The 25,695-nt window shown below is 47.8% G+C and overlaps 5 protein-coding genes across 5 annotated transcripts; 3 read left to right on the forward strand and 2 right to left on the reverse strand.

Annotated features, from left to right (window-relative positions):
• Positions 1-2,147: 2,147 nt before the first annotated feature.
• On the reverse strand, positions 2,148-3,493 carry GGS22DRAFT_160648 (uncharacterized protein). Its single transcript, XM_047960957.1, has one exon. The coding sequence runs from the start codon at positions 3,372-3,374 to the stop codon at positions 2,331-2,333; it is 1,044 nt and encodes a 347-aa protein (XP_047820191.1). The 5' UTR covers positions 3,375-3,493; the 3' UTR covers positions 2,148-2,330.
• A 10,339-nt stretch (positions 3,494-13,832) lies between these two features.
• GGS22DRAFT_160651 (NAD(P)-binding protein) lies at positions 13,833-15,201 on the forward strand. Its single transcript, XM_047960958.1, has 2 exons — positions 13,833-14,935; positions 15,008-15,201. The coding sequence occupies exons 1-2, from the start codon at positions 14,222-14,224 to the stop codon at positions 15,119-15,121; spliced, it is 828 nt and encodes a 275-aa protein (XP_047820192.1). The 5' UTR covers positions 13,833-14,221; the 3' UTR covers positions 15,122-15,201.
• A 3,679-nt stretch (positions 15,202-18,880) lies between these two features.
• On the forward strand, positions 18,881-20,789 carry GGS22DRAFT_160655 (uncharacterized protein). Its single transcript, XM_047960959.1, has 2 exons — positions 18,881-20,432; positions 20,488-20,789. Exon 1 carries the CDS (start codon positions 19,015-19,017, stop codon positions 20,056-20,058), a length of 1,044 nt encoding a protein of 347 aa, XP_047820193.1. The 5' UTR covers positions 18,881-19,014; the 3' UTR covers positions 20,059-20,432; positions 20,488-20,789.
• On the reverse strand, positions 20,790-22,920 carry GGS22DRAFT_160658 (FAD/NAD(P)-binding domain-containing protein). The gene is made up of 3 exons (XM_047960960.1): positions 22,260-22,920; positions 22,016-22,190; positions 20,790-21,945 (listed from the first exon to the last, which is right to left on the reverse strand). The coding sequence occupies exons 1-3, from the start codon at positions 22,557-22,559 to the stop codon at positions 21,098-21,100; spliced, it is 1,323 nt and encodes a 440-aa protein (XP_047820194.1). The 5' UTR covers positions 22,560-22,920; the 3' UTR covers positions 20,790-21,097.
• Positions 22,921-23,078: 158 nt separating this feature from the next.
• GGS22DRAFT_160660 (NAD(P)-binding protein) lies at positions 23,079-24,770 on the forward strand. The gene is made up of 5 exons (XM_047960961.1): positions 23,079-23,203; positions 23,303-23,354; positions 23,409-23,541; positions 23,601-23,891; positions 23,951-24,770. The coding sequence occupies exons 1-5, from the start codon at positions 23,158-23,160 to the stop codon at positions 24,461-24,463; spliced, it is 1,035 nt and encodes a 344-aa protein (XP_047820195.1). The 5' UTR covers positions 23,079-23,157; the 3' UTR covers positions 24,464-24,770.
• The last annotated feature ends 925 nt before the right edge of the window (positions 24,771-25,695 follow it).

Consider the following 25,695-nt stretch of genomic DNA (forward strand, 5'->3'; position numbering starts at 1 on the left):
TAAAACTACCTAATTTATTCCACTTATCAATTATGTACCCATAGTAGCCTGTTAACCTGGCAGTTCACGCCAGGAAGGTACCTACTATAAGGGTTACAATGGATGTTTCGTTGAAAACTAACCCCTGAAACTCCTTTGAGCCTGATTATAATAGTTACTTGTGTAAGGTATTCAAAATTTACAGCAGCCGACCACTCACGTATTTTCAACCTGGAAGACATTAGCTATCATTATAAGTTTCATTTGCGTGGTCGTGGCATATAGGTACCAATTGGTGAACTACTTCCTTTCTTAACGTAATTTACTTCCATAAGGGAGATAAGTGAGAGATGTATTAACTCCAATGTTCCAGGCAGGTTTGTCGATGCTGCTCAGCTAATTACCATAGGTAATGCATTATATACTGGCTATAGCTCCGTCAATAGCTCCGTCAATAGCCATACTCCGGAGAAGCTGGGCGCTGAGAATGGTCCCTGTAACCGTGGCAATAGTGGACTAAAATCACTGGCCAAATGTTATAAAATGGTGAATAAAGTGGCTTATGGTATTGGGGTAGCTGGACCTAGGTAGATATTAGGTACAGTTGATTGTTTCGGTAGGTAGTAATAGGTACTGACAGAAGCTATAGAAACGAAGATTAGCAGCAACTAATAGAACCTTAGAACTGTTTTCTTTTCCAACCCATGCGCCTATGTACCTAGTGCCCGGTGATTCAACAAAATGAGAAACAAGTGAAACTTGCAAGAAGCCTATCCAGAATAACTTCTACACCTGAAAATGTTATTTTAACTATCGACCATCATACTACAATCACCCTCTTCCACTTTTCCTAATATCCAAAAGTGCAGTTACTTATGATGGCAGCACTAACATCCGCCTAGCACCGGACGAAGAGGATTGTTTCGGCGTGGATGGTACTTAACCTTAACAGGTACCTACATGGTAGATATATATTGTGTTTTCCAATTTTCAGTATATCAAGTCTTGATAAAGTCATTACTTACCTAGTTGAATGGTGTTTGGTTAACTTCAATCAAAGTCTAATCCCTAAGGATGATATTGCCCAACCGGCAGTTTTTCATTTGCATGGTTCTTGACATGAACCAGAATGTTGAATTTCTCCGAACCGTCAGCGGAGAAGTTCTTTGTATTTTAGAAAACATAGGTAGGTACCTACATTTCGGGACACCTCGAGGTATCATTTCCAGCCGTGGATAAGCTTCTATAGGTAGTAGAATGGTGGTGAAAAGGATAGAAAACATAAGACCACCCACCTCAGAATCGATCTCTTACTTTGCGGGGCAATACGCCACGCTGTGCTGGAATTGTTGAGCAACATTTTTCTTTATATCAACTTTATCTCTAGCATTTTCATACAGGGGCTTTCTCGTGATAATATGAGATTGGGTTACAAATCTTAGAAGACATCAAGTTTCTTGGTTCAGATACAATGTCGAATAAATGTTGAGGACGAAAATATGGTAAACTAGACATACTCTACTAATATATCTCTTACTCCCTTGCATATATATTCCCTCTTCAACGAGCTTCTGATGGCGTGGATTAGGTTGTCGAATTTTAGCTAATGGCGGTTATAAATTGCGCGGGTGGAATTCTTGCTGATGATATACCACTGTTAACTCCACAAGCTCTGCAAACTTCTTTGTTGGCAAAACCAACCACTTTCTACAAGCAGTACCCTTCTAAAGTCAGGGCTTATTGTGGAAAGTCGTCCATGGATTTGGAGATATTTTCTATCTTGTGATTTTAACTTGAAGTTGAGGAGTAATTGATAAGGTGTCGTCGGTGACGGGTTCTGCTAGCGGGTGTCTAGCTTGACAGGGGTTCCCTATGCGACTTCTGTAGGTACGCTTAATTGGCTTAGAAATTTGGCTTACTATTAGCTAACTATACTATATTCGCAGCACCTATCTAGTACTGATTTACACACTACTCGAGGTAAGGGATAGGAATATGTCTATAGACCCCGTGTACGAAGACTCAGAGGTCTCACATCAATGAGCGCGATTGAAAATGTTCTAAATCTACGGCAGATCAGTTCCTATGACTAGACACGCTCATGGTTCTAGTAGTTACTATTAACCTGCATATCTATGTCTAACGGTGCCACTTATTCGACTATGTCCTTACTAGCTACACAGTAGTTTGAGTGGCCAAGGCTTTGGACGTCAGTGGGATATAGATGGTAAGTCCCTGACGCGGAAACTAGAGTAGTCGAATCTTTCAAACTTAATATTATTATCTCGACATATCTGGCATGTCTTAGCCTTGGGTAGCTCGGTCCTAACCGCCTATCAACATCCAAGTCCTCACTGTCCGAGCTCATCTTCCTCAGGCACCTCTTCCCCTGCCTCAATAGCCTTCTGCCGTTTCTTCACTTGGCGATCTTTCTTCTTCTCCAACAACTTGCTCAACGTCTTCGCAGTATTGAAAACACCCCCCGTACCCGCGCCGCAGTTGGCACAGCTCGGATCCTTCCTATACCTCTGCAGTGCGCACGGTAGGCAGAAGTAGTGTTGGCACCTCGTCACGATGGGTTCCTTGTACGGGCCCTTGCATATGATACACGCGAACGGGATCTTCTCCAGTAGAGCTTCCTCGGCCGCGTCGAAGTCATCGTCGTCGGCTTTGGCCCCGCGGCCGGCTACTGCCTTTCCGCCTATATTCTTCTTTCCCTTTGTCACGTTATCCCATTCTCTGTCTAGTTGCCAGCCTTGCTTGTAGTCCTCGCGCGCGTGGAGGAACTTGCAGTTGTCTCCGAAACCGCAGAAACCGGTCTTTTTGTAATCTTTACATACATCGGGCGCGAAGTCGGTCACCGTGATGGTTCGAATGTTCGTGGCTGCTTTTATGGGTCCGACTGTCCGGTTGGGCGCGTCTGGATTTCTTTGGATGAATTTGGTCTGGTTGGCTAGACCTTTGTAGGTTCCGTCTGGTTGTGCCGGAGCATCTCCCTCGTCTTTGGGCTTGGGTAGTGGTCGCGTCTTGCCTAGCAGGTTCGCATCTTCGTCGAACCAATTGGTCTGCTTGGTTGCATCGTTTGTGCTTGTGATTGGTACGCTGCGATCAGCTTCGAAGACGGTGGCGCCGTGATTTTGGTCGGTCCGTGTTGTGTTGTTTTTTGACGAAGCTGTTACGACTGCTGTGTTCTTCTTGCGCCTCTTTACTCGTTGGCCCGCTTCATTTTCAGATGAGGTATAGTCATCATCGCTGTCGCTGTCAGCTGGGGGTGGCGTGGCTGCTCGTTTTCTAATGTTTGCCTTCCCTTTTGCGCCTCGTTTCTTGAAGATGGCGACTGGGCCGATGGGAGCTTCGGTGGCTGCTGGGTCGTTGGAAGTGTTGTCATCAGCCATGACTTGGAAAGTTGGGGACGGGATATATGTTTAATGAATTTCTTTTCTCGGGCGGGAATTCTTTGTTAAGTCAAGGATGAATAATATCGACGAAACAAGTTTGCGTCATGAAGCTTAGAATATCGAGCTGGTTCTAATCGAAATGTTCTAGAAATTATATTGCATATGTGATATATTACTAACGGTCCTTTAGATTCCAAGCTAACAATGTTGAACAACGATTTCATTGGTTCATGTCTCTCCATACTCTAAGCTACATCTGCACTAGTTTCGGGATCGATACAGTGCGACCGTGGCGTGCCCAATTACTGTCCTCTCAATTCTCAGCCTTGCCTGTCTCGTGCAGCTCGCGTAGCGGGAGTCTAAATCAATAGGGAAACAGGGAACCCCTCAGCTCTAAAATTGGGTTCATGCGTAACAGCGCGTACTTAGGTAACATTGATGTACAATTCAAGTGGTCCAATGGTTTACCGCCTTTGCTTGTGATGTAAACAAACATCTGAACGTTGTTTTCGGATCAATCTTCATCGCGTTATTTCTTGCTTTTGGAAATCTACGTCAATCTTGCATCTTCAAAAATAGATTTTTCCAACGAAGATAGGGGGTAAGATGCATATATATGAATGTCTTAATTCTTTAAATAGTGAGTGGGTAGGTTTATATGTCTAAGGTGAATCAGGGTCAATAATATTCAGGTATTATTGCCTTATCGATGTCCTCCTAATTGTCCTCCTAATTGTCGGTCGCACTGTAAACTCTCATGTAAAAACTAGTAGTTAAACACGTGTTAATGTTCGTAAGTTTAACTTTGCACACTGTATTCGGGATATTACATGATCCCTACCTGCTAGGTACCTAGTAGGTAAGCAGCTACTGGGAAGACCTGGGACGAACCCAAGAATACGCCAGATCCTTGACGTAGCTCACTTCTGCACCCACACTTCGTCACCGCAAACCTCCATGCGCGGTGTTGCAATTGTTTAATACAGATTTACCGTCCTCTGTCTTTGACATTGTTAACACCTCTTCCGTCCTTCTCTACCCTTATCCCTATCCTCTCCCCCCCTCTCTTGTTTTTTCTCTATCCCTTTTCCCCGTCTAATCCCGTTCCTATTATTTGTGAGACAGATCCAGCCAATTCAGGAATTCGGCAGATTTCGCTATCTGACGGCCTTTCCACACCAAGGATCTCCAAATTCTTAGGATCTCAGATTCCCGTCGGGTTCATTGTTTCTTCTTAAGCAGGACAGGACGCGTCGTTTCATACACGGCAGCCGGACAACCGCTTGCTATGCAAAATACCTGCGTTTATTAACCAGTACACTCGTTTAGTCACTTATTCGGACACTCGCTGACTCATCACCACCGTTGAATCTTCAACAATTTCATCTACACATGCTCTTTTTATTTCCTACGTTTTCCTAAGAAAAATAAAAATTCAAGACAAAATCACCGGATCACTGGATCTCTGGATTCATCGCGACAACTCGGGTTCTACCTATTTCTTTCCCAAAGGAACTTTGTTTTGTTTAATTGTTAATACTTACGTACTTTTCTCTTTGCCAGTACCTAATTTTGACGTTTTCAACAAAGCAACAATTGCGACAATTCGAACATCCATTCAAAACCGTATTTCGTCGATCCGCTCATTCAATTCTTCAATTCGAAAAGTCTACGTAATTTTTTGCTACTTCGACAGCTACAGCTAAAGCTAATTCAAGCTACAGCAATAGCTACGGCAACCGTTACCTTGGTAGTTGGTGCCTTTTTTTCGTTGAAGCTTAAAACCGTACTAAATCTTTTTTCGGTCGCCTAAGTCGCGTATCTCTCGTGGTACAACCTTGGACCTTGGAATTGTTTAGCTCCGTTGTTCCCTTTTTTATTTCGCGTTGCACCGTTCACAACAGCAACATTTCTTTTCGACGCGCACTGTACCTCGTTACCTCGTACCGTACCGGACCAGATCAGACCGTACAATTTCATAATCTCAACATTGGGACCTGTCAAATCTGCCAAAACCTGTCAGACTTTCAACCGATCTTTTTGCGCACGCGTCTCTGCAACTGGAATTGCACCTATCAACATCGGATTTCTCGCACCGTTAGCTTGGACTCTAGTCGCTAGGGAATTCCAGTGTATTCGACATTCGATATTTGATATTCGGGATATTCGAATTGAGCTGAGACTTTGATCGAGGATCGAGAAACGTCATTCTCCGAAGGTACATCATATCACGTTCTTGTTCACGGTCCTGTTCACGTTCCCCTTCCCGTTCATTTTCAATTTTCATTGACAGCAACACGCTGTACCCTGCACGCTGCACAGCACTGCCTACCACTACCAAGCAAAAGAAACCCGGTTCGTTAGTTGTTCGCCCTGCAATTTTTTCCTATTATTTGCCATCATCCAACTCATCCGAACGTCAACGTTAAGCCAACGTGTAATCGGGCATTGTCAAATCCACACCACCATTCGCGTGTTCATTGGCTTATCATTTTGCATGCTGGGCTTGTCTTTTACCACTCGATCCCTAACTATCAATTAGGCCTTTTCTCTTTGGCTATTAGCCCATATTAGCCCAGGGGTATCGCTGACTAGCTTCAGCCACGTCAAAAATCCCTGGTCAGATCATCGCTTTTCGCCCTTTTAATTCTTGCGCAGCGCTTTCTATCCGCGACTTGACGACCTTCGCGTCTTTAATTAACCTGCATGCCGCAACGTTAATCCAAGGGGAAATCACATTCTCCTTGGTTCTGTGCAGCTAGCAGCGACCACGATGGCGTTTTACGGTGCCCGCGACAGGCCTTCTAGGACCTCGTCGCCCGTACCTGCCATCGACCCTCACCATGATCCTTTCGTGGCGGTCGCGTCCTCTAGTTCCAACCACCATCGATTCTCCAATTTCGATTCACAAATCTTTGCACTCGGTCCCAATGCATCTCAAATACAGGCGAAAAAGGCTTTAGAAGCCCATCTTGCCGAGACTGATCGAAGAATGGAAGAAGCAGGAAAATTAGGTACAGCGTTAGTTCAACAACGCAAGGAATTAAGTGACAGATTAAGAGAAGTGGATAAATTGCAGGCCGAAGAAGAACTTTCCGACGACCTTCGTCAAAAGTTAGCTGAGATTGAGAAAGACTATAACGATGTCGCTAGAGAGAGTGCACGTGCATTCCTACCAAAGCAGAGAGTCCCTAGTAATGAAGTTTCTGCTGGATCTCCCTTTGTCCCCGAAGGCAAAGGCGGAAGGGTAAGCTTCCCGAGACATTTCAATACAGAGTTTAGCGTGCGTACTAATTTCATTTGCGTGCAGCGTTCCGTGAGTCCCTCCAAATTCGAGGCCCAAGCAACAGGATCTCCGACCAAATTCAGTGTTCCCAACCGAAAAGTTCGCAATCAACCAGCAAACCGAATCCACGATATTGAGTTCGCTGCGGAAATCAGCCAATCTTTGATCGCTCAAGTGCGCAACTTGCAAGGCCTTCTTGCTGAGAAGGAAGAAGAATTGAAGGACATCAAAAACGAGAAGTCAAAACTCGAATATGAAGCTGAGGGTTTCCAACAGCGAGTCAAGTCTTTGGACGAGAGCGAGCACCGCTACAAAGATGAGAATTGGAGCCTCGAGACCCAGGTCCATGATCTCATGGCCAAGGAAAGGGAGGCACAGGATCGTGAAAAGAAGCTAAACCAGGCCCTCAATATGATCCAGGCCGAGAAGACATTCATACAGAGAGAATTGGACGATGTCAAGATGAACCACTCCAAGCTTAGCGAAGAACATGCTACGGCCATTAAACATCACGACATAGAACTCGGTACCGCGAAGCGCAACATAGTCATTGCAGAGTCTGAGCGCACTGCCCTTCGTAGGAAGATTGACGATTTAACTGGTCAGAATCAAGAGTTGGCCAAGGCTGTTTCCGCTTCGCAGAGAGCGAGAATCATCGAACGTGAATCGATTCTTGGTATGGCCGATGATGGTTTTGAGACTGCGCATGACAAGACAACTCCCGAACACTCGCCTCCTCCTTCGCCCGTAAAAGGGACACCGCGACATTCTATGCTGGAATCGGAAACGCTCAAGACGTCCCTGGGACACGCCCAGCGTACGATCCAAGGCCTTAGAAATAACGTCCACAGAGAGAAGACTGAGAAGCTTGAACTGAAGCGCATGCTTCAGGAGGCTCGTGATGACTTAGAGAAACTGCGACATGATCCCGTAGTCCAGAGCAAGCGTGCACGCAAGACCGAATCTCGAGAATTTAAGAAGCCTCTTCGACTGCTGGGTGGTGTCCGAACTGTCCGAAGCGAGGTCTTTTCCGAGGACTCGAACTGGGAAGACCAACCCGATTCCAACAGTCCTACTCGTTCTTCCCTAGCCTCACGGGGATCCAGCAAGTTCCAGTCAGTGGCGGAGGAGCCGTATGAACAATTCGAAACAGCCAACGAGACGAGTGACGCGGCATTCGAAACCGCACACGAGCCATCGACTGAGACTGACGACTTCCACACAGGTGCCGAAGAGTTTTCAAGCGATGATGACGATGATGAGGACGACGCTCTGACCGAGACGGACAGCCCTTCAAAGCGTCGCACGCCTAGGAACAGACAGCCGAGCTTCATTGGCCTAAATCGTAGCGACTCTTTGCATAGCACAGCTTCTACTGAGGATGAAGACTATCCTTTCGATCATATGAACCGGACGCCAACCATGCTACCGCCACTGCAAGCGAAGTTCCCCTTACGCGTGAGTCGTGGTGCTTTCCGCCGGTCAAGACAGCCTAGCGAGGAGCCAGCATTCCCAAGCAGTCCCCCGAGTGTTACAAGCAGTACAGCAGGCACCCCACAACAGCGCATCCAGAGCCTGGCAGCTGAGTTGGGCGACTTCAATAGTGACAATGACTCGACCCTGTCAGCGACTCCCAGTAGAAGATCATATAGGGGCCGGACCATGTCGCCTTCGCCTCCACCACCAGTTCCGCCATTACCGAGGGTAATCATGGTTGATAATGGCACAATGACCGAAGATTTCGGTAACGGACCATTGTCTTTGGACACTGCCGCAAGTCGATTTTCTACATCGTCATACGATTCGGTTGCTCACGACCTAGACGATAAGCTTGCCAAGTTCCCTTCACCTCCCACATCGCCGCCAAATAAGGATATCGGTCTTGGTTCCGCACGGAATGTAGAGTCTCTTCCTGACTCTGACACACATGCAGCTGAACTTGCGGCGCTTCGAGCCCAACACGAGAAGGCACTGAAAGAGTTTAGCGATGAAAAGGCGGCTGCCTATGCTGCTGCTCTGGACGAGCTCAAGAGTCAACATACAGAACAACTTAACAAGGTACATGCTGACGCTGACTGGGCTCATACGCAAGAGATAGCAACTCTCAAGTCGAGCCACGCCGATGAAGTCAACAGATCCATTAGCGAAGTTCAGGCCGCTCATGCAGAGCAGTTGGAGACTTTGAAGTCGATCCACGCGGACGAGGTTGCCAAGGCTGTTTCCGGTGCCCAAGCTGCCCATGCGCAGGAACTGGAAGTGCTCAAGTCTAGCCATGCTGAAGAGATCAACAAGGTTATTGCTGAAGCCAACGCGACTCACGCTAACGACTTGGAAGCTCTCAAATTGAACCACGCAGCGGAGACTAGCAAGTCGCTTGACGAAACCCGCGCAGCCCACTCTCGAGAAATTGAAGCGCTAAGTTCAAGTTATGCTTCTCAGGCTGCGAAGGCGGCCGCCGAGAGTCAGGCAATGCACGCCCAGGAGTTGGATGCTTTGAAAGCTTCATTCGCAGAGCAGGCGTCCCAAAAAGACTTGGACAGCAAGGCTGCCCACGACACGGAGTTGGAGGCACTCAAGTCTTCCCATGCAGAGCAGATCACGATGCGAGAATCTGAGATCAGGGCCACGCATGCTAGCGAGTTGGAGAAGCTCAAGGCGAAACATGCGGACGAGTTGAATAATGTAAAGCACGATGGCGATACTCGTCACTCTGCAGAAATCGCTGCTTTGGTCGCTGCCCACTCTAGCCAGGTTGACCAATTGAAGGCCGAACTATTCAATGCCCATGCTCAGCAAGTCCAGGCCCTTCAAGCCGACTACGCCGAACAACTTAGCAAAGCGAGACAGCAGTCCGATGGAGCTCATGTCGAGGAAATCGAGGCATTGAAGACAGCTCACTCGAAGCAGATCGAGGAGGTTAAGGGTAGTCTGGTGGCAGCGCATACTACAGAATTGGACTCGATTAAGGCATCTCACGCTAAGCATATAGACGACCTGAAGAAGGAGAACGGTGCCCTACATGCCGCGGAAATTGCAGCACTTATCGCGTCCCACGGCAAACAGATTGATTCCGTCAAGGCCGAAAGCCAGGCAACACTGGCGAAGGAGCTCGCGGCCCTGAAAGAATCTCATGCACAGGATATTGACTCGTTGAATAGCCAACATGCCGCTACTCGTGCTCAGGAGCTGGAAGCTTTCAAGGCGGCTATTGACAAACAGGTCGAATCTTCTCAGACTGAAGGCGATGCTGCTCGTACCAAGCAGATTGAAGCCCTCAATGCTGCCCATGCAGAGGTTCTAGAAGCTCAAAGACGCGACAGCGAGAAATCGCAGTCGCAAGCCCTAGAATCGCTGAAGGCTGCCCACGAAAGAAACGTCGAGGCTTTGAAGAGTGAACATGCTGCTTCAAGGTCGAAGGAATTAGAGGAGATTTCGACCATTCATCTCAAGGAACTGGATGCCTTAAGACAAGAGCACGCGTCCTCTAAATCTCAAGCTCTAGGAGATCTAGTCGCCTCCCATTCCCAACAGCTTGAGGATCTTCGCCAAAACCACCTGAAAGAGTTGGCAGATCTAAGCTCGACGCACGAGTCTGCCAAGGCTAAGCTAGTAGAAGAACTTACCAACTCCCAAACACAACAGGTCCAAAGTCTCAATCGGGATGTCGAGTCCAAGGTAGCTGAGATCACCGCATTAACGGCCGACCATGCAAAGGCTCTAGATGCACTAAAGGCCGAGTCCCAGGAAGCGGTATCGCAAAAGGAACATGAGCTTACGAATGATCGTGACCAACAACTCGAACGCCTCAGAGCTGCGCATGAAGAAGCCCAAGCTAAGATTCTGCTAGAGTTGAAGGACACACACTCTCGTGAAATAGAAAAGGTTCGCCAGGACGGTGAGGACCGCCAGTCTGTAGCCTTAGAAACTCAAAAGAACGAGCACTCTAGAGAGCTCGAGGAGAGTCTTGCTAGAGAAGTGGAGGCTCTAAATGTCAATCACGCCAACGTTCTCGAGTTACTCAAGAGGGATTACTCTGCAGAAAGAGAGAGACTCCTAGCGGACCACGCAGTCGAGATCGAAGCTCTTCGCCAATCTCTGACGGTTGCGCCGCCTATTCTTGGCTTTTCTCCTATGACTTCAACCGAAACGGAACCGATCGAAGCACGTGATCTTAGAAGTCCCAGACGAGAAGCATTCATTATCCCTCGAGAGGATCGCCACCCCCAGACACCCGCGATCGGATTACTTGGACGAAGGGGCGAGAGGGCTGCTACGCCAGAGATTGCCGAAGATGACACTCGCCAGTCTCCAAATGCTACTCCCGGCCCCGAAACCCCCGAGTCGCAGCGTCCTTTCAAAGAGATGTCGACAAACACGAACGTCCGTCCGTCCCACAAGCAAGCAATCCCTACCTTCGACCAAGGTGCACAAACTACTCTTACTTCCGATGGCCTTGATCGATTGTTGACGCAAAGCCACGCGTCTGAGGACTCGGTTACGATTACAACTGCTCGCGGTGAAGTTACGGTAACGGCTTTCGATGAAGCACGAGCGAAACAAAGGGCGGGTGAAGGTAGCGCTGTTTCCGCCCCTGATGCAATTCCCCAGCGACGACCGGGCAGCTCAGCCAGTACTCGAGGTTCCGCGGCGAACATGCCACCCCTGCCTGCAAACCATCGGGAAGCAATCGAAGCTGCGCGCACCAACTCGGCTAGTGGAGGAAAGGGAACCATGGGACCCCCATTGTTGCCCGCATCGGCTTACAAGCCCTCGACCCCTCGACCTGAAACCCCGAGCAGCAAGCGCCCAATGTCCGCGAATTCAGTCAGAGGCACTCCGACACCACGAGCCGGTAGAACTTCGATGCCAGGTTACGCAGATACTCACTCATCGGCAAGACTGGCCGCCCCCAGCCGGCAGTCATCTATGTCGTCGTTCACGTCTGAGGTCGAGACACGGTTTAACATGCGCAATGAGATGGGCATAGATGCTGCAGCCTTCGGTCCCAACACCGATCCGCGCATGATCCAGGCCATTACACAAACCATGATCGGCGAGTACCTCTGGAAATACACGCGCAAGACTGGCCGCGACGAAATGTCGGAGAATAGACACAGGCGGTACTTCTGGGTACATCCCTACACCAGAACCTTGTACTGGAGCGACCGAGACCCTTCTTCCGCTGGTCGAGCGGAACTGAAGGCCAAGAGTATCCAGATCGAGGCCGTACAAATAGTGGGTGACGACAATCCTATGCCGCCCGGACTTCATCGTAAGAGCTTGATTATCATCTCTCCTGGACGAACAGTCAAGTTCACTTGCACGACTGGCCAGCGACACGAGACTTGGTTCAACGCGCTCTCTTACCTGTTGCTTCGAACCGGCGAAGAGCATCAGGCAGATGCGGAGGATGTAGCTGGCCAAATCACCCAAGAGGATGTTGACGAATTTAATCCTTCAATGGGCCGACGGCCTGCTAACGGGACCCGAATGCGAGCACCGCCGTCCTTGTCTTCTTACAACTCTAGGACCACAGTTAATAACTCTCCCAATGTTGAGATATCCATGAGGATCCCCACACTAACCCCAACACGCGAACGAGAATCCGTACGTAATGGTACATTGGGTAGATTGAGCGGTTACTGGAAATCGAGCTCGATAAACAGCACCTTCAGCAGCTTGAGAAGCAGATCTCACATTACTCCCCAAAACAGTGCGATCTACGAGGCCAGTGAAGTGCATGACAGCGCTGAGGATCTGAGGCAGATCATGGAGCAGCAGGACAGAGAAGCTGGCAGGATGGAGAACGTTCGAGCTTGCTGTGATGGTAAATCCCTCTCTTGAAGTCAGAAAATAGGATAATGTACTAACAGAATATTAGGCAAGCACGACGTCAGCCTTCTGGACCACAAACGTAGCCGTCTCTCGAACAGTCATTCCCACTCGCACATGCATCCTGGACCATCGACGACACCGACGCCTAAGAGCACGACTCGGGCTCGCACATAATCGGCCGTCTTCTTGCGTCACACTTACCACAGCTCCGTGACTTGAGCCTCTCGTATACTCGTATTCTTGTCTATCACTCGCTATACCATGTAAACTTTTAAACCGCCTCATCCTACCTTCTTTCCGCTACGAAGACCAGTCATGGATTCTTACGATGCTTACGACTATACTTTTTCTTTACACGTTTATCTAATTCGCCTCCGTTCGGGGGGGCCTCATTCTGCGCCAACCGACTATGGTTGGGGCTACGATTGCATTCATTGCGTTAAAAGCCGTGCTAACATACCCGAAACAATGTTTTATCGGAATCATTCTGGAGTTAGGAGAAAGGAAACCGTTGCACAAACCACAAAACTACTCGGACATGGGAATTCAACACGATTCGCGGACCGTCAGGAAGTTAAGGAGTTAGTACGATTTCTTGCAGGTCGCGAGACTCTAGCTATAGGAGGTGCAGTTGCTTCACCTGGTGGAGGGTCTATACGTGACCCGAGTTTTGCGCTGCATAATAGTACGCTTTTGAATGTTCTTGGGCGGTTTGGTCAAGGGAAGGCATCGTTGTATGTTCTCGTTAGAGCATTGGCATCGGCAGAGTTACAGTTGTTGAATGAGATTGTTCTTATTGACTATAGTAAAAACATAAATGCTTCCTATAACATAGGTACCTATCGTCGTGGACTTGAAGTAGATGCTGATGACTTGTGACTGAAAATCGGGTCACATTTTTGTGACAAGCGTAACAATCCTTCTAGAGCTACGATCTTCACTAATCACGGTACCCAGGTATTGTTAGCAGTGCCACGATACCTATGCCGAATGGCAATGGTAACTCGCTCATATGATGAGTTAAGTCCGTCAACTGGAGATGCTTGAGTAATAGCATTTGCTACGCCGTCCGCATTAGCCTGTCCCATTTTTAGTAAATAATGCGACCGTAGCGTTTTAGGGGCTATCGGACTTAACTTGTCAGCAACGCCCCGAATGAAGAATTCAACGTAGAAATCCACATAGGTATATTGGAATCTACCTAAGCGTTACATGAGTTTGGTGTATAGAGGTACCTAGTATTGAAATTGTATACAAGTAATTCTTGAGAATATTTATCAGATAGGTATCTCTAGGTAATTACCTTGATAAAGAGGTTATCCCACGTTTTTTTTTGTTCATTCCCCAGTCGATGATTTACAATTATATCGGCGATTAGATTACGTCTTTCAGATGCCATTCCAATCGGACTACGGGTCTCGCTCTTCGGGGATAAATATTACTCGATTGGGACTTAATACCCAACCGAAAGTCAAGTACAGGATCGATATCGAATAGTTAGAGCCGGACGCGACCCGGCATTAGCTAAACGTCATGGACGGAGAATACGGATGATAGGTGTGCCGAACGGTAGAGATGCGGCGGGGTGATGTATGATGGCCTATATAAACGGCTTCTCTCGCCAGTGTTGAATGTCTTGCTATTCTCATATTTCATCGCATCTCAAGATTCACATCTCACATCTCATACACAAAAGACTTAACTACATCGACCACATTTCACAATGGCCTCAGACAAGAAAATCGTCCTAGTCACAGGCGCCAACACGGGTCTCGGTTACGAAATAATCAAAGCCCTGTACCAAACAGACATCCCCTACGAAATCATCGTCGGCTGCCGCACCGTCTCCAAAGGCGAAGCCGCCATCGCCAAACTCCGCGCAGAAACCACATCCCCCTCCCCTTCCTCCCTCACCACCCTCCAAGTCGACCTCAACTCCGACGCCTCCCTCGAATCCGCCGTCGACACCCTAACATCCACCTACGGCCGTCTAGACATCCTCATCCACAACGGCGGCGGCAGCTTCGACACCGAAGTCCGCGCCGGCCGCATGACTCTCCGCGACGGCTTCAACGCCACCTGGGACACCAACGTCTCGGGCACACACGTGCTAACCACGCTCTCCGTGCCGCTCCTCCTCAAAAGCTCCGACCCGCGTCTCCTCTTCGTAACCAGCGGCACGAGCTCCATGGCCGAAACGGAGGCGCAGAATAAACGCCCGAGTCTGCAGCGCTTGAACGACCCCCCGCCGGCGGGATGGCCCAAGCCGCAGACGGGAATGGCGCTGACTATGTATCGCGCTGTGAAGACGGGGTTGAATATGCTGATGCGCGATTGGACGCGACAGCTGAAGAATGATGGCGTTAAGGTTTGGTGTATTTCCCCTGGGTTCCTGGCGACGGGGTTGGCGGGCGTGGGGGCGGAGAAGTTGAGGGAGGTGAGTTTTGAGCTTTTTTTCGATTTTTTTTATTAATATTCGTTGCTTGAATGTTTCACTGACTTTATTTAGATGGGTGCTATGGATCCGGCGCTAGGCGGACAGTTCGTTAGGGACGTTGTGGCTGGACAGCGGGATCAGGATGTTGGGAAGGTTATTCGGGCTACGGAGATACAGCCTTGGTAGGCGTGGGTGTGATTAGCGTGAGGGAGATGGGGAGATAGGGGTAGATATTGTATAAGTAGAATTAAATGTTTTTTTGTTGACTTTTCACCTTTTCATCCTGCTATCCCGGATTTAACTACCTAGTACCTTCTTGAAGTTGAGAACAAGTGTCTACTTACCTACCTGGTGCGTAACGGTAATGATTCGCGGGTAGTTAGACAGGTAAGCCCTCTCCTCTTACATAAAGGCCATAGTATTATTCTTTGTTCCCCTTCCCAAAGCAAAGAAAGAAGAGGTTTCACAATGCGTTGTTCTACAAGTGGCTTCTCATCTCTTTGCCCTTATGTTTCAGAACAAGCGCACAATATTCGGCATATAAGATGTTGAGTCCTTCTCTCCTACCTACCTAGTACGTATACAATTCATCCCAAAGCTGCATCTTAAATCCAGGTAGGTAATCCTCAGTAAAAATGAAGAAGTGTGGCTGTACTCTCTATTACGCCTTTTACCCCTGCGGACACCAGTCGTCCGAATGGACGTACTGCGCCGTAGCAAAGGCTAAGAATCTCCTCAGGCGCGGTCCGCCGACGGCCTGCAATTCGTACAGGGCAATAGAGGGTGACCCGGATCTAGAAGACACCTGCGGATCGACATGTCTTACACAGCCTTACCAGTGTACCAAGTGCGGAGAACCTAAAGAAGTAGGCTGGCGATGCTCTAATTGCCAGTGTATCCGCACCAAGGACTCTCCCGTGTGGGGGCCGTGTGCGTGCTCAAATCCCAATCATAAATGCCCTCGCCTTGCACTGGGTAAGACAGGTAAGGCAGTGTGTGAGTCCTGCACCAGGGGAGCCTGCATACTATCGATACCGAGGACCCAGTCTCAGGTCAGAAGTAGACTGCCCATGCCTGTCTTACATTGGAAATGCCACATCTGTTCCCGTGAGACATCCACTCCGGCGAATGGGATGAAGTGTGGCGGCCCTCGTGGCGTTAACGGGTGTGGCCATACGAGATGTGGTAGTTGTAGAGCACTATTTTCATGTACATGCGGATGTGGATGTACTTATAACTTTGTCGAAGGTGGCCCAGGGGTTTGCCAGTCGTGTACGAGGTCTTGTTCTAGAGATGATGGTGCCATGCAAGTACCTATCTACCTATGCAGGTAGGTAAGTTGGACTAAGTTTAATAACAAATAACTGTTGAATACCTACCTACTTCTCTAGTACTTATCATGAATACCTGTAGGTGACTATCAAGTGTGAACTTTCTAGGTAGACAATAAGAGTTTGTAGAATACTACCCTAGCATTCCTTAGGAGATGTCTACCGCAAGCCATTGCCTTTTCTCACTCGTTAAAATCTTTACGTTACACAGAGGTGTCTCATAAAAGCTGAAGAAATTCCTTCCAACAAACGAAATCTCGGAAACTTTGCAGTTTTAAGAAAGACGATGCACCGCTTTACACCATTTTATCTCACACCTGGGGGGCTGACGAGATAGCATTCATCAACATCCAAACCATATGGCCGCTCTACAGGCGAAAACAGATTAAAAAATACCTACTTACAAGGTGATGTTCTAACGAAGCTGTCAGCGATCTTAAAGAGGTGTATATGGGTCGACACTTGCTACATCGACAAGCCAGGTAGCATGGAGCTTTAAGAAGTGATTAATTCTATGTATAGATGGTACGGGAAGGCTCAGATCTGTTATGCGTACCTCATCGATGTAGAGTTTAGTAAGGACCTCGACGAATTCTACAGCATGTGCAGAAAAGCAAGGTGGTTTACTAGAGGCTGGGCGATCAACAACCAGGCTGGGGGATATGGCATATTGCTTGCCAGGGATCCTTGGAATCAACATATCTCTGCTATATGGTGAGGGTGCTAATAGTGTAAGTACCACTCTATCTCGATTATTATAAGGGACTCTGACAATCAGACCATACTGTCGTGGGGATAACGTATGATATTTGACAAGCGAGATTCGCAGGCGCTAGCTAGGTACATCTCCAAATGGCTTTTCAGCGTGTTCTCATCTTGCTCTCCTTAGCGTTTCCGAACCCGGCGATTCCTTTCCACGATCCAGAGAGGCCTTCAGTTGCATCTTCCAGTATTGGACCTATATAGAAACGGGTTTATACTGTGCTGTCTTCTGGCCTTTAGAAGGAAGCAACGTCGTACTATGATGCAGATATAAAGGGTCATTTATGAGCGGGTGTACTGTGGTTCAAATTCGCCCTAGAGACTACCAGTACAAACCACGGCGAGGCCTGGATGATGATATCGGGAATCCCATCACAGAATCACTTTGGGCTCCTCTAATGTTGAGATGTGATGTGACGAAAACCGAGATACATCATTTAGGCAAGAGTTTCTATGAAATTTGGTATGTTGGGTTTAGTTTAATTGAAGTGGACGTAAATGCGTTGGTGTTGGATTGTGTGAGAGATTATGAACTTTCATTCGGCACGCAGCCAACATTAAACTTACCTAGTAAATCCTCGAAAGGTTATAATTTGGCCTTAGAGAGGCATAGGATATTGCCGGGCAGATCTGACGCTTCATACACATGCTAATCGGCAAACGAAGCTAGAAGCATGTTTGGAGATTCGTCATCAGAGGTCTCCTGTTGATCTATTAGACAGAATGTCGATAAGATGGTTACCCTTGGTATCTATATTTTCTTTCGGGTAAAATAATGCGTTGACCTAGGTAGTAGGTAGTCTCTAATGGTTTTCAATTACATAGGAGGTAGTCAAACAAGACTTGCATTTCTATGAGCAAATATAAATCTCATTTGGGATGTAGTCAATGGGTAGATCAATGCACTGAAGCCATTCGAGTATCAGGTCCACGGGAATTCTCCTTCACGTGCGAATTCTAGGTTGGTATACATCATCTTGGGTCAGTGCAAATCCCCCGACTTTCAAGCAACCTAAGCATTTTCGGTTACGACCCCGAATACGGGGCAAGATTTTCAGTCGGCGAATGGTCGCTTGCGTGGTTGTCAGGGGAGGAATTAACCCCCTGGACCAGCGTCGTATTTGTACTTTTTTTCAACCCAACACCAACACCTCCGCCAAATATTCTCAGCCGTTCTAACAGTAGCTAGGTAGGTACTATGTAGTATCTGATGTAAAGATTGCATGCTGACAACGTACACTTTTTAAACTCTTGCTGACGTGACCCGTGCCCGTAGCTGTCAGTCGAATCTATGTAATACCTAACCTTCTTACCTACCTAGTACCTACTCCTAGATTGCCGACTGTTACACTTTTTCCCCCCTTCTCCAATCAAAATTTTCAAGGAGGCGCTATAAGGCAGACCAGCGGTCGAGAACTGTTGCGCTTCGACGGCTGAAAGGATCGATCTATGCTCGTCTCCACACACCGAGGTTCTTTGTCCGCGATCCTCACTGGCATGATCCCTTCGACGCTTCGACCCCTCGACTGCTCGACCCCGGGACCCCGACGGTATGGACCAAGCAAGGATATATACTAACCCCATCTTGGCTATATCTAACGGCGCCAGTTTATACCAATAGGGCTAACTGCTTAGCTTCGGGAACCGTCCTATTCACTGTGGAGATGGCCGTCTGACTGTGTTTGCCCTATTAATTGCAATGCCTCCAATTAATCCTGTTAATATTTCATCCGCATCTGAATTTCATGCGGAGAGACTTGTGGGCCATGGAATCGTACATCTCGTTTCTTCATTCAACCTTCAGCTCCTCCCCTCTCTGACGTTTATTACCTACCTACATACCTACCTACCTTGTACTGTACCTTCACCATCTCTGATGTAACGTGGAAGCATACCACCCCCATCTTATAGCCGATAGAAAGCATGTCTAAGTATCGAATCGCTTGAGAATCTGCTTCTCTTGCGTCTCTTGCGCCTTGCCACACTATGTCTTACGAGTCAACCGAAGCGGAACATGTCGGCTATGCGTGCGCCGCATTGTCGGTTCTCATCCTCGCCATCCGAATCGTCATCTCAGGATGGCGTCGCGAGCCATTCGACCTCGGCTTCTTCCTTGTCGTGATGTCGATGCTAGTCATCATCGGCCGAATCGTCGCTAACAATTATTATCTGCAATTCGGAACCGCCAACGACGTTTTGCACAATGGCATTGTTCCCTCTAGCGACGACGAATATCGGTTGAAGGTTGGAAGTATTCTGGTTCTTCTGGCAAGGGTCCTGCTTACTGCGGGTCTATGGCTACAGGTCTGCCTTCTGCTGCTGTTTTACTCGCGCATTACTTCCGGCATCACTTGGGCGAACCGGCTCACCAAGATAACCTGGGCTACTTTGGGAATCACCTTCGTCGCCATCGTGCTAGCGACTTTCCTCGAATGCCGTCCGATTGAACTGTACTGGCAGGTAGATCCTGATCCGGGAACATGCGTGCGCGCCTACGTTCAACTACTTCTTCTAGGCGTCTCGAACATCGTCATCGATCTACTGGTACTTTTCATCGCGTATCCTCTGATCTGCCTGAGGAAGCGAAGCTGGTCGGAATATATCTCCTTGTACACCCTCTTCGCGCTAGGCACCTTCTGCATCGTCGTCACCATAATCCGCGTCGTCCTAATCTTCAACGAGAATTCTTCGCAGACAACGCGCAGTCTTTGGGCATCGGTGCAGATGTTCGTCTCGTGCTTCGTGGCGAACGCGCCGACTATTTACGGCTCTCTGCGCGTTGCGCGACGCAAGAGATCTGGCCATCGGAGCGCGGCGGATTATGCGAGCGGAGAGCCGCTGAGTCGGCCATCGCGTTTCGAGGGCGAATCTTGGATTAAGATGGATGAGGAACTTGCTTCGAAATCGACAGCGCCTGGGGCGCGGGATAGTCTCGTGTCTCCTCCCCCTCCTGCAGTAATCTCCCACGACGACGATATTATTCCCGCATCGCGCTCTCGCTCTTCGTCTCTTATTTTCGACGCGAGATAAATGGATTCCGAAGAGCTAGATATGTCACACAGGACATCAGTCTCTGTTTGAAATATCGACAAGTTGATAGGTAAAGATTGTGACGACAAGAACCGTGCTTTTTTGGTGTAATCATTGGGAGCTATTTGAAAAGCACGGATTCACGCGTACGGCCGATCATTCCGGTTCCCTGGTAGCCACCTGTGCGACATCGAATCTGAGCCAACCCTGTCACGAAGGGGTGGGTTAGGGTTGGGGATAATCAACTCTTGGTCTCCAGCATCGAATTGTTAAGGGGATAAAAGAGAACAAAGCACTACACTAACACTACTTGTCTATTGGCAATTATATCGATTAATCATCCTACTCAGGGTCCGACTGGTTCGTCCCATCCAGTAAGCGAAGCACTCATTCTAGATAACCAACCATCGATGCTGATCGTGTTACCAGTCATTACTGACAAGATCAACAACAATTGCGAGTAATCTCGATTACTACAACACCTAATTTCTATATTACATTATTACAACACAGCACATACAAATATCTGGCAACGAATCATTACATAAACCTATGGAATATGGCACACAGTATCGATAGAACGTGCCATACGGCCTCATGGCCTGGTTTTCCCTTTGGAGGCGGCGACATTGTTTTTACGAGATACCCTGGGATTTTGGTAGCGCATGAGGATTGAAAAGGTATCTGGAGGCATGAAGGAAGGGAGGGTGGCACTGAGAACTTGGAAAATAAAAATATCTATAATGCATTTTAGATAAGTCACAGTTGTGATTTCAACTATGTACCCTAATAGAACCGACGGCGTCGTGTAAATATTTTGGCTCCTAAACTGGCTCCCCAACCCTACCTACTATGTAGTAGCTTGTTGTGAACTAACGAAAGACCTGGAAAATCGCTTAATTTTCTGGAATCCTTCCCAGATTCATAGCTTCTTGGCGCATAAGTGGCTGCTCTTAGGACATATTGAGTGTTTGCTAGTCAAACCGTTAGCGTCTAGACCCGGCCCCTGACAGCCCTGATTATATTCCCTAGCGACGGATTAGTTTGGCAACGCTCGAACCAACCTCTCGAATTCTCCAAGGGTCTTCTTGACCATCTTATCGACGTCGTGGTTCCAGATCTTGTGAAATCGCTTGGTGATCTCCGGGAGAAACTTCCCGAAATCGCTACCGACGTTTTCATCCTGCCAGTGGAACAATGCAACAGCTTCTCGGGTGGCTCCCACAAGCCACTGCGTGCGATCGTATCTCATGTTGTTATATGCGGCTAGTGCATCGCGGCAGAGTTCGACCTTCGTCTTCCCACTTTGACCATCGAGTTTTGCGTTGACGGCCTCGAGCACTGTCGCGAGAACCAGTCCGTCTTCTATGCCGAAACCGGCTCCTGAACCGAGGTGCGGACCTGCAGCATGAGCCGCATCGCCTGCGATAGCCACACTATCACGATAGTAGTATGGCGCGGGGTTCTCGTACATGTCGAAGATGGCCCACTTCTGCAGCTCATCAGGCATCATGTCTGCGATCGCCCTCACTTGCGGATGCCATCCCTCGTAGGCCCGAAGAGCCTCTCCCTTACTCCCAGAAGCCGTGTGCTTGCCATCCTCAGTCTTCCACGGGTTCGGGTCAGAGATGACGAGCAGGATGTTCAGAAATTGGCCCTGCGCGACTGGGTATGTAATGCTGTGTGCATTCGGCCCGTTGTACATGAATCTGTTTAGCGATTTGTCACCTCCCGTTGTCCGCTCCGCGCCTAACGCCGCCCGAGCCTTCTCCATCGGAACTAATGCCCTAAAGCAATATTTGTTTGTGTAGCTGGCATATGACGCTGGGTTGGTCTCTCCTAATATCAGTTGACGAACACGTGAATGGATTCCGTCGCATCCGATTACTTTCGCTTGTGTTAGCTTTTTCATAATCTGCTGCTAGAGTTTACGGATGGTGGTTGAGGGGGATATTACCAACATCCGCTTCGTCCACGGAACCATCTTTAAACTGTAGCGATACTTTGCCGTCATCCTTAATGATAAGAAATGCCAGTTCTTTGTTGAACTTCACATGGTCCTTGGAGATGAGCTCCGACCACCCATCTACAAAGTCGGAACGGCGCCCTCCCAGGAAAGAGTCGACACCGATCTAAACGAACACGAAAACTTCGTCAACATAGGAAACCTATGCCAACTGTATTTAAAAAAGGTTACATACTAACAGTCTCGCCGCGACCTCATTTGTTTTATAGCCATCGACCCATTGGAAGTGTTCTTCGATGTGAGTTGGCGCGGTCAATTTTTTGTACACACGATCTATTTCAGGGTTGATGATCTTGAAGGCGCGCTCAGCATTAGGGCTGAATCCGATACCGGCTCCGAGCTCCGTGAAACCCGGGGTCCGTTCATAGAGGGTGAAACCAACGCCACGCTTCTGCAGACCTAACGCGAATATAATACCTGTGATACCTCCCCCGATTATGGCGACGTGGATGTTATTGGTTCCTTCAGGTGACATAGCGTGGGTAGTTAGGTGCTAGGTACGGTCACAAGTGAGTAACTCTGAGCTACGTTACGTTGTGAAAGGGCAGAGGTAAAAGTGTCTTCTTTATGGAAGAGACAGAATGTGCGAGTGAAAAGTAGGGGAATATAGGGGAATACAGGGAAAAGAATCAAGATCTTAGGACATCCGATGGGGTCATCATCTACTTGCCTCGACATCTATTAGTCGTTCGATGGATTTTACTGCTTACTTTTTGCTCATTTAGTGCTGATTTCAAACGTGTAATAAGATCAATCAAAGCCTGCAGCTCGAAAACTCGGTGCCGATAGGTGGCTTATAGATCCCCGGGGTGCCGAGGGCTTTTGGGGTAGCTGTTGACCGGTATCAGCATTCAGCTACTGTAACTTTCGGTCTTAGTCGGGGTATACGTATGCATCGGAACCCGTATGGAGAAGTGCCGGAACCCGCGTCCGTGATGTTTTGTAACGGCCTTTTTTACGAGGAGAATACCTTTGTTTCGAATTAATTGAAATATGGGAATATTGTACCTACCACAGGTAGTATCTCTTCGTGACATATTTTATACGAACTGTGTATTGTAGAAGAAAGAGATATGGGAAGCTGCATCAAATCATCAAAGGGCAAGGTCCTTGTGACAGGTAGGTGCTAGTTAATACTAACTGAGTGGCGCAGCGGGCAACGTTTTTGTCCCAGCCACTGGAAGGTACCTAGGACTAACTAACAACTCCGTCACGTAGGGGGGAGCGGATTTATCGCTTCACACATAATCGACGTATTTCTCGATGATGGGTAGGTATGCTCTCCCCTTTATTAAAGTAACCTCAAAGCTTACGGATTATAAAGATTTGAAGTCGTCGCGACAGCGAGATCGGATGAAAAGGGTCGTAGCATAGTAAATTCTGCACCAATTTCTCAGCAGAAGAACCTTTCATATGTTCTCGTGGGAGATATCTCAGAGGATGGAGCGTTTGACTCTGTAAGACCAGAATTATATCCATACCTATCTTGAGAGAAGAAGGTTCTAATACTTGACAGATATTCAAGACAGAGTCGGCATTCGACTATGTTGTTCACACTGCGTCGCCATATACCCTCAAGGTCCAAGATCCGATTAAAGATTTACTAGACCCAGCAATTAAGGGGACGACGGGTATACTCAAGTCTATTAAGGCATACGCCCCGACTGTAAAGCGTGTCGTGATAACTTCATCCTCGGCAGCCATAATTAACACGCTGAAACATGCCAAAGTCTACGATGAGACACACTGGGCACCGTGGACTTTGGAGGATATTCACATCCCGAAAAGGGCGTATGAAACTAGCAAGGTATCGTTACGTACGTCTTTATATATTCCGAGGCTTTTCCCCTAACCCCCCAATTGCAGGTGCTTTCTGAAAAAGCAGCTTGGAATTTCGTAAAAACCGAGCAGCCAAACTTTGATCTTGCCACCATAAACTGCACTTTTACCTTCGGCCCCGTGCAACGGAGCCTTCCAAGCCTCGATGCTATGAATACGTCCAATCACCGCATCCGAGACATGGTACAGGGCAAGATGAAGGGGGGTTTGCTACCCACTTTACCAGTATTCACATTCGTCGACGTCCGCGATGTAGCACAGGCACATCTGAAAGCTGTAACCGTTCCTGAGGCAGGCGGGAACCGTTTCTATGTTGTCGGGGGTCACTTTTCGAATAAAAGGATCGCGGACGTGATTCGAAATTCGTATCCGGAATTAGCAGGGCAAATACCTGAGGATTCGCACGATGACTTCCCAACAGATGTCTATGAGTTCGACAACAGCAAGTCGAAGAGGATACTGGGATTGGATTATATCGGACTTGAGAAATCTGTAAAGGACACTGTCCAGTCGATACTTGATAGGAGCTGGAGGCTTTAGACGGATACCTAGGTACCTACCTACCTACCTAGTATCTACCTGCCCGTATGTTACCGCTGAGGGAGAATGGACTTGATATGGAGTGGATCCTCAAAATAGGGGGCGGAACAACCACCTGGGCACCTATGAACACTCAGATCACAATTCGCACACTCAACAAAAAGCAACATAGTCACATTTATTATCTACCTACCTAGGTACCTACCTACCTTACCTACATACCTCATATTACTATATTATCGTGAACTTAGCCGAGATCTCTTTGAATTCGACCCTATCATTTTTGAATCATTTCATCTGATCTTATGCGCACGAATAGAATAACACCATCCACCGGAATCGTTATTGAGACATGCATCCCATCTTCCTGCATTTATTTGGGCATCTATCTGGTCTATTGCACCCTCATGAGAGAAGATGTTTGAAATAACTAATAGTGAGCCGAGATTCCGAATGAGGACGGGAGGCAACTATCAGTTACCCCACAATAGGGTCAAATATCAGACTCGCATGACGGTACCGTGATTTGAATCGAAGATGAATCTAAGGCAATCTTTAGATACTCCTATGGAGTTTAGAGGTATTCATCGTTAAAGCATGCAACAACAGTATGACTCCGATATAATTCATGTCTTCTACCTATATATAATTGTCACAGAAAATATCGATGATAGGTACGAAAGTACTCACCTTGATATTGAACATACCTAGAGTCCAATGAACGTAGCGCAAGGAACGAATATTAGAATATTCCTATTATATATCAAATAAGGCGAGGCCAAGTGGGTACCTACTATAAAAATGGGCGGTGCCGGTATATAATTACAAGATCTCGCCAGACGGACCGATAGATTGACGATTCGAAAGCCGCCACCGTTAATCTCGCCCATCTTTCGGCCAAGGATCGGAAAAGGCGCTGGCATCTTCTTATAGGAGGAAAATTCAGTTTCCTTGCAAATTACCTTATATAGACGAACCCGACGGCTCTGACACTACACACATTAGTTCCGGGCATCCGAGTGGACCGCATGACAAGCTTTTCTAACAGTTTAATGAGAAATAAAGAGAATACTACACTAATAGTTGAGCTGATGTGCAAATATTTGAGATATAGGTGGTCAGCATCGGGCATTTTAATTCTTGCGTTAGATGTTAGATAGGTACTGGGTAGCTAAAGTCACACGTAAGAAGTATAACTGGACTTCTCGCGTAGACGCGGTTTACTGCTAATA

Source organism: Annulohypoxylon maeteangense (genome assembly GCF_022496945.1).
Source record: "Annulohypoxylon maeteangense strain CBS 123835 unplaced genomic scaffold GGS22scaffold_6, whole genome shotgun sequence".
Taxonomy (NCBI): Eukaryota; Fungi; Ascomycota; class Sordariomycetes; order Xylariales; family Hypoxylaceae; genus Annulohypoxylon; species Annulohypoxylon maeteangense.